Below are 8463 nucleotides of genomic sequence, written 5' to 3' on the forward strand. Positions count from 1 at the left end.
TAATCCACTTGGCACAAAGTGCAATGGAAAGGAATCCTACTAGTGATAGTAGCAGTACAAACAAAACTAGCAGAGAAGAGCATAATGCTCTTCAAGGAGAAGAAATCAATTGCCAAAACAGGTCAAGAAACGTGTTATAATACAATGCTCCCTTAATTTCCATGACTTGCTTAAGTTTAATTTACTATATTTGTTTATATTATTTATAAGTGAAGCAAAAATAGTGGAAGAAAAAAATTTGGGAAAATGACAATAAAGTCCCAAAATATCAATTTTATACCAGTTAAGTCCCAACAAATTCTAAAAGGCTAATCAAGTCCCAAGGTCCTTAAGTGGTATTTTGATGTCACAGGAAAAGACCGAAACACCCTTCTTCAAGTAAAAGCTCGTTTTCTTCTCTGCCCGAACGAGTCTCTATGCGACGCGAAGCTCTATTCTCTGGGTCTGCATTTTTTGATCCATACGGTGAACGAGGGCTTGGTTGGGCCAGGGGAGAGTGATTTTTTTGGGGGTAGCACACGTAGCCGGCAATTGAGAGTTGAACACTTGAAGGAGAAGAGGGAAACGTTGGTGGCAATGACAGAGGTGAGGGAAAATCAGTGGCGAGGGCCAAGATTTTGGCGATAACGACAACGGAGAGCCAGGGGCGAGGTCTTTTCTGTTAAGGTTTGGATTTATATGCCTAAATTGTATTTTTTTTTGCCTTTATTGTTTGTTGGGATTTGAAGACCTAGATCCCTGAGCTGGGCGTTCATTTTTTTCTGGTGGAAGCAGCTGAATCCCTTCCTCTTTCCTGCTCTGTTTCACGCTATTAGAGGTGTGTGTATATGCATGTTCAGTTTTTCTTTTTTCCTTCCTTTTTAGTTGTTGAAGTCCTGCTTGTGTATGTGTATTGGCTGATTGGCTAAAAGTTTGATCTGCTTTCTTCTCGTGTATGTAAAAGATTGAAGCTCTCCTCTTCCCCTTCATTGTAAACCACTTGCTGATCCACAATCATGTTATCTTAATCTCGCATAAGATATTGAACACTGTTTGATGAATTAAATTGTAAGAGCTTGGCAAACAAATGGTCAATGACAATGAAAACACGGACTGTACCTTTAACTATTATCAAGAATAAGACAATGCTGCTTATGGCATTTATTTAAGATAAACTTTTCCAATTTGACATAAATTTAGAATCAATGGCTGTCTGACTCTGAATATTTCCATTGACATGTTTTACATGCCCAAGAAATACTAAAATATTGAAGTCATGAAAAGTAGGTAAACTTGAAATTTAGGGTTACTATTTTGTGCCAATGCACTTGCAAGTAAACGAGTCTGTTCCAGTGCAGCTAAGTTTAGAATATTTGGACCTCTCATTTGATCTGCAGACGACAATAGAGACTGCAAAATGAATGGTAAAAGCTTACTAGTGTTAATCTTTGATGTTATTCTATCATGATAGTGAACTAAATTTGGTTAATAAAAGTAAAAGCTTGAGAGTTGTTAGAATTGCTTAGTTGTTCATCTCACAAATTTGTCAATGATAAATGCTCTCAAGGTATTTGTAGGTAGGCTTGAAAGAAGTTGATGAAAATGAGATTGTTTAATTTTCATAGTAGAACCTTGAGGAGTTATCTATGCTACCTAAGAAAGTTTATGTTTGTACATAAATTATAAAGTTAATCTACCTATTAAAATTATGCAACATCTAAAGGGAAATTGTTAGACAAAATGATAATTAAGATTTTTTTTAAAGTTTGTAAGAAGAGTTGTGTTAATGATGGTGGTTAAATGCTTACTAGTGTTGTTGATTATTTGGTAGAAGTTGTAGAAGGGTTATTAAAGATTAAGGGATTAATGATGTTAGAAATCGAATGCCTATGGGGATGATCAAGAAAAGAAACTTCTATTCTACCGATTTGACCATGAAGAAATTTACTTGATCTGAGTAGACTTTGGGTAGTATGAATCCTCAATGATATTTGAAGGAATTGGGCACAATGGGCTGAATGACGTGATTATAGTTGTTCTCTTTGGATATTACATTTGTGTGGAGCAATGATTTTCATTTCAGTGCACAATTTACTGATGCTTGGCTGTGCAAATCTGTTGTGCTTCTTCTTTGCAAATAATTTTTCAATCAATGGAAATGCTGACAATATTTAAGTTCTCTTCACCAATGCATGCAAATATTTTAATGTTCAATGAGTAAAAATAAATTTTCAATTTGCTTCACTTCTTTTGGGCAATTCCGTACAGATGTATCTGTATTAATCTATTTTGTTTTTTCATGAGTAGTTCAATGAATATATGTCTTTCTTCCTGGACCCAGCCTCTCCCCCCACCAACATAAAAAAAACCCCACTCCCTGTAACTTAAGGTGTGTTTTTTATGCCTGTTTCCTGTAAGTGGTTATCCTACTGAAGATCCTTTTTTGGATTAGGAATTTAACGTAAAAAGAAATAGTTTTGGGAATTTATTGCAAAAAGAGACATTTTTTTAGCTGTCAAAGAAAAGAAGGTAATTTTCTAGGTTTTGTTAGTGCAATCTTTATTGCCCAAAACTTGTTTGTGTTTTTCTCAATTTCTCTTTGCAAAAGTTCAGCTTCTCTCTTCTTGTGGACATGCATGTTTGTTGTGCCCTTTGACCATGAGCAAAGTTGTTAGGCTTTATTAATGAAATTCTGCTTGTTTCTGCTTACTTTCTTTCAATTTATTGGTTTAATTTTAACCAGTGTTTTTTTTTGGGACTTGCATTGGTGATAATTAGGTGGGAAGCTTGTTTATTAGAGCACAAAGAACCAAGAAACTATGGACAACAAGAAAGCTACAACAAAAAAGAAGTCTGGATACGACAACTTTAAGAAAGAGTTTCTTAAAAAAAATGAAGGAAGATTCAGTGGTCTTATATAAGACAATGACTTAATGAGAGAAAGTTGGCGAAAATTATCAAATGCTGAACAAGAAAGATATAGAAACATGGCTTTGTTAGATGGACAAGGCAAGGAATCAGCATCTTATTCCACGGCAATGGTATCACTAACTTGTATTTATTTTAAATTAATGAGATTTTTTACTATGATTGTTATGCATTGTATGGTGTTATATTATTCTTCTTGATTTGTAGGTTTCATTTAATACAAGTTGCTCTCCTGGCCAGTTCAAGGAAGTTGTGGAATACATATCCAAACATAAAAGGTTATGTACTAAGGTCAAGAAAATGGGGTTCTAATCTCTCTTGGATTTTAAATTTAATAAACTACCCAGAGAGTTATGTGAACAAGTAATTGCTGCTTTTGACAAACCAACCTCAACACTTAGAATTAGAGGGAAGAAATTAAGTGTTGATAGAAAGGATGTGCACACTATCTTAGGTGTGCCTTATGGTGGGAAAGCTATTTTTTTAGATGATGACAGCGAAGCATGTCAGGCATTAAAGAAGAATTATCTTGGCAAACCCTTCACTGAGTTGAAGAGTCTGGTAATATCCGGCAAGGCTGAAAAAAATTTTGAAACGGTGTTTTTGTTATTCACTTTAGGAACATTTCTTTGTCCCACAACAAGTACAACTGTTAGTATGAGGAGTATTAAAAGTTTGAGTGGAAAGAAAAATGTTCAAGAATATGATTGGTCATCTTTTGTGTTGTCGGAGCTTATTAGAGAAAGTTTGACTTATAAGACAGCATTAAGGAGTGGACGAAAGAAGAAGAATGTAGGAGGATGCTTATTTTTCTTACTGGTACAGTCTATTTGAAATCCTTCTATATTTTGTTCTAGTTTATTTGTTATTGATTAAATTATAATTATCCTTATGGTGCAGATATTTTACATGCACCACTTTCCATTAGGCCCAACACCGTCAATAGATGGTGGAACGCCTGTGATGCATTTGTGGAACCAACACATAGTGCAAAAATGGGTTAAGCTGGAAAAAGAAAGCATCCATGGTATTCTTTACGGTGGTCAGGCTAATGAAGTGTCTGAAGTTTTACCTCCACTTGCAACGATAACTCACTCGGTATATAAATGTTTATACTTTGTGGTTAAATGTTTTGGTTTTCACTTACTTAATAAGCTTGGTGTTGAAACTTGGTTAGGGTGTGAGGGAGATATATGAAGACTTTTTGCAATATGCTAATACATTTGCAAGTAAAGTGCTGAAGTTGCAACAAAGTCTTAACCAGCTTCAAATATCTGATAGTAAAGCTATCATGCGAGTTGCCGAACCAAGCGAAGAAGAAGTAGAGAAAGAAGACTGTGGAGATAAAAATGAAGCTGAAGAAGATGATAAAGATGGAGACAAGGGCGAAGATGAAGCTAAAGATGCACATGAAGTTGGGGATGAAGATGGGGATGAGGATGAGGATGAGGATGATGACGGACATGAAACTGCAGCTGGAGCTGGATCTAAAGAAGATGAAGATGAAGGCTCTAATAGTAAGGAAGAAAGTGATGAAAGACAAGATGGTAAGAAGAGGAGGAGAATAGATGAAAGCCCAATGGTTCGAAGGTCTGAGAGGAAAAAGGTTGAAGTAAATTGGTCACCTTTATTGAAAGAACCAATACAAGGGAGAATTACAAAAGAACAACAAATATATGAATATTGCACTAGGCGAACCAATCAAGCAGAGGGTGAAAAGTAAGTAATGTGATATTACTTTTCGATAATCATGGTACATTATGATTGATATAATAACACATTTTTTTGGTAGGTGTGTCGTTGAGATGTACGATTACTACTTAACTAGGGTCGAATGCTAAAGTCTTGGTCCTAAAAAATGGATAAGTACAGCGGTATGTCTAATAGTTTTAACTCATTAGTTGCTTAATTGGATAGCACATTGAGTATTGGATGTGATCCTTGTAGGTCATGAGCATGGTCGCAAAAGTGATGGTTGGTGAGCAACTTCGTGAAGGGAAGGTATGGAGGTACATATTTGATTCAAAATTTATGGCGACCCTAAGGGATAAAAAGTTAAGATGGTCTGTCTTTGAGGATGCAAAGATGCTCATGCCCGATCAACTTGGATATAACCTTGGAAATTGTGATTACCTCTTCTTGCCCATGCTTGTGTTCAATCACTGGTTTTGTTATTGTGCTGATTTGAAAAATGACAAATTTTTCATCCTTGATTCATTGGCTGGGAAGTTATTTAAAGAGAAGAAGATGATGGCCGGATTTATGGTATGCTTTATTAGTGCTTTTGCATAACTACTTTAGGTGACTTAAATTTTTACATGAGAATAGTTATCTAACTCTAGAACTATTTGTAGAGAACTAGCATAATTGAGTTGTTACAAGCATGTAACCTGGAGAAATATGGAGAGGATTTTCAGATGGAGATGATATTTGAAGAACTTTCCAAACAGAGTAATGTGTAAGTAACTATCTATGAAAACAAGAACCTTTTAATGTATTCATTTCTAGTAGACAATTTGCCTTACCTTAATTGCTCATATTTGTAGAGATGATTGTGGGGTATATGTCATAAAGTACTATACAGAATGGGATTGGTAGAAGAAGAAAAGGAGGACTGACCATGGAGGACTTTTCAAACGTATGTATATGTGATCCATAATCTTTCTAATTTTTTTCTTCCAATTATCAATGTAAAACTTAAACTTTCTTTATGTTTTTTTAGGAACAACTGAGACAGTTTAGGGTGGATGTGGTGTGGTGGCTGGTAAATCACACGAGAAATGAAGTAAGAAATGAAGTATTTGCCTCTGTCTCAGCAACTAATCGACCAAAGAGGGCAGGAAAGGAGTATAGATGAATTTTTAGTCTGTGACATGTTTTCACCATTCTGATTTTGTAGAAATTTCCTCTTCTACAATTTTTTCCCTCATGTGTTTTAGCTGAAGGTTGACTATGTAATTTGTACAAGTGAGGACATGCTCAATTGAATTTGAAGCTGTATCCAAATTTTAGGGCTTATAAGAATATTTTTACCAATATATTGCAAGGCGTATAAGAATAGAATTTTTGGCTGCAAAATTAGGCTGGCCTTTGTGGGATATGCTTGATTAATTTTGTATCCAAAACATGTTATTTGATCAAAATTTAGTCACATACATGCATTTTACCTAACTGAATTATGATTTTGTGTAAACAAGATTGCCAACACCTCCATTTGGATTTTATATCACAGGTACTAATTAATACTTATTATTTTCAACAAATTAAAATAACATGTATTTCCTGCCAATTGATACAGCCGGGCTGCTATTTATATTACTTTAATCATATGGTGATCCAATTCAATGTAACAAATGAATCATGCAATTTTCTAAATAAAACACTTGGTGTGACTATCAAGCAAGCTGAACAAGCAACCAAATCAATTATATATAGCCAATGTCGCAACTGTGTGTCAAAATTTTGGGTGGGGTAAGTAATGAATTCTCAACAAAGTAATTATTTTAGGACAAAGCTCCAGTAATTTGCAAGTGAGAAATCAAATTTTGCAATTCTCTTAGAAACAATTTACAACTGGTACTCCAAATTTTGGATCAAAGAACTATTAAATTCGTTGAAGTTAAATCCTTTAGGACAAAGCTCCAGTAATTTGTAAGTGAGAAACTAAATTTTGCAATTCCCTTAGAAACAATTTGCAACTGGTACTCTAAATTTTGGATCGAAGAACTATTAAATTCGTTAAAGAGTTAAATCCTTTAGGACAAAGCTCCAGTAATTTGCAAATGAGAAACCAAATTTTACAATTCCCTTAGAAATAATTTGCAACTGGTACTCCAAATTTTAGATCGAAGAACTATTAAATTTGTTGAAGTTAAATCCTTTAGGACAAAGCTCCAGCAACTTACAAGTGAGAAACCAAATTTTACAATTCCCTTAGAAATAATTTACAACTAGTACTCCAAATTTTGGATCGAAGAACTATTAAATTCGCTGAAGTTAAATCCTTTAGGACAAAGCTCCAGTAATTTGCAAGTGAGAAACCAAATTTTGCAATTCCCTTAGAAACAATTTGCAACTGGTACTCCAAATTTTAGATCAAAGAACTATTAAATTCGTTGAAGAGTTAACTCCTTTAGGACAAAGCTCCAGTTATTTGCAAGTGAGAAACCAAATTTTGCAATGCCCTTAGAAACAATTTACAACTGGTACTCCAAATTTTAGATCAAAGAACTATTAAATTCGTTGAAGAGTTAACTCCTTTAGGACAAAGCTCCAGTAATTTGCAAGTGAGAAACCAAAGTTTGTAATGTCCTTAAAAATAATTTACAACTCGTACTCCAAATTTTGAATCGAAGAACTATTAAATTCATTGAAGAGTTAAATCCTTTAGGACAAAGCTTCAGTAATTTGCAAGTGAGAAATCAAATTTTGCAATGCCCTTAGAAAAAATTTGCAACTGGTACTCTACATTTTAGAATGAAGAACTATTAAATTTGTTGGAGATTTAAATCCTTTAGGACAAAGCTCCAGTAATTTGTTAGTGAGAATCTAAATTTTGCAATGTCCTTAGAAACAATTTGCAACTACTACTCGGAATTTTGGATCGAAGAACTATTGAATTCGTAGAAGTATTTTGCAATTTAGACACCAAATTTTGCAAATTCCTTACGAAAAATTGGCAACTCGTACATGAAATCTTGGATCGTCGAACTAGAAGATATGAACTGTTCATGTAAGAAACATGTATTAATTCATCTAATGCATCTGCACATATCAGCTGCCCACATACATAAAGACATGAACTTGGATTTACAAATGAAGGGTTGCTATGTACTAAAAAAACCCCTAATACTACCAATATATATCTACATAAACCTATACATGTCAACCAAATCCAAGTTGATCTAGTCTCAGGTTATAGAAACATCAACTTGAATTTACAAAACAAGGGCTGCTATATGCCAAAAAAACCCCTAAAACAACCATTATGTTTATGTCACCTAAATCCAAGTTCATGTGGTAACACATTTACAATAACATCAACTTGGATTTGGATTTCTACACCTCTTCCTTGTATGACCTGCTTCATGGCAGCGAGAACAATGATAAACCTTCTTTTGTTGATGTTGAGACTCGATCCTCACATGATGAGGTCTGCCAGCTGGTCGAGATGTTCTAGGAGGCAGCAAAAAGGTTTGGTTCATGAGCTGAGACACTGTCAACGCATTTGGCTTTGGCATGTTATGGGTCTCAACAGGATGCATAATGCCACTGTATATTTTCTCTTGTGAGCTATGAAGATAACATTCCTCGACATAGCTATACACATTACCATGCACTTCTTTAATGGCTACACAAGCATATGGGCAAGGAATGCCAGACATTTGCCAAACTTTGCATGTGCATTCCCTTAGTATCAGATTCACACATATATCTCCACACGGTGTCCGAACCAAGGCAATATGTGAGCCATGCAGCTGAACTATCATAACTTCTGCCCTCAAAATATTTTCCTTCAACTTTGCTTCAACATTGGGACCAACTATGCTTTTCCAC

The 8463-nt window shown here is 34.8% G+C and overlaps 1 protein-coding gene across 1 annotated transcript; it reads left to right on the forward strand.

The window, feature by feature from the left end:
• Nucleotides 1-3931: 3931 nt before the first annotated feature.
• On the forward strand, nucleotides 3932-5764 carry LOC129301864 (uncharacterized). The gene is made up of 6 exons (XM_054940476.1): nucleotides 3932-3949; nucleotides 4085-4519; nucleotides 4855-5172; nucleotides 5262-5365; nucleotides 5482-5545; nucleotides 5630-5764. Exons 1-6 carry the CDS (start codon nucleotides 3932-3934, stop codon nucleotides 5762-5764), a joined length of 1074 nt encoding a protein of 357 aa, XP_054796451.1.
• The last annotated feature ends 2699 nt before the right edge of the window (nucleotides 5765-8463 follow it).

The sequence above is a fragment of the Prosopis cineraria genome, unplaced genomic scaffold (genome assembly GCF_029017545.1).
Source record: "Prosopis cineraria cultivar Desert tree isolate PC_DT_omini unplaced genomic scaffold, ASM2901754v1 PC2, whole genome shotgun sequence".
NCBI classification, from domain to species: Eukaryota; Viridiplantae; Streptophyta; class Magnoliopsida; order Fabales; family Fabaceae; genus Prosopis; species Prosopis cineraria.

Excerpts from the sequence above, each read along its gene's own strand:
- LOC129301864 (XM_054940476.1), top strand. Across the intron at positions 4,520-4,854 it reads CTGAGAGGAAAAAGGTTGAA|GTCATGAGCATGGTCGCAAA; the intron begins GTAAATTGGTCA and ends TGATCCTTGTAG. Across the intron at positions 5,366-5,481 it reads CTTTCCAAACAGAGTAATGT|TACTATACAGAATGGGATTG; the intron begins GTAAGTAACTAT and ends TATGTCATAAAG.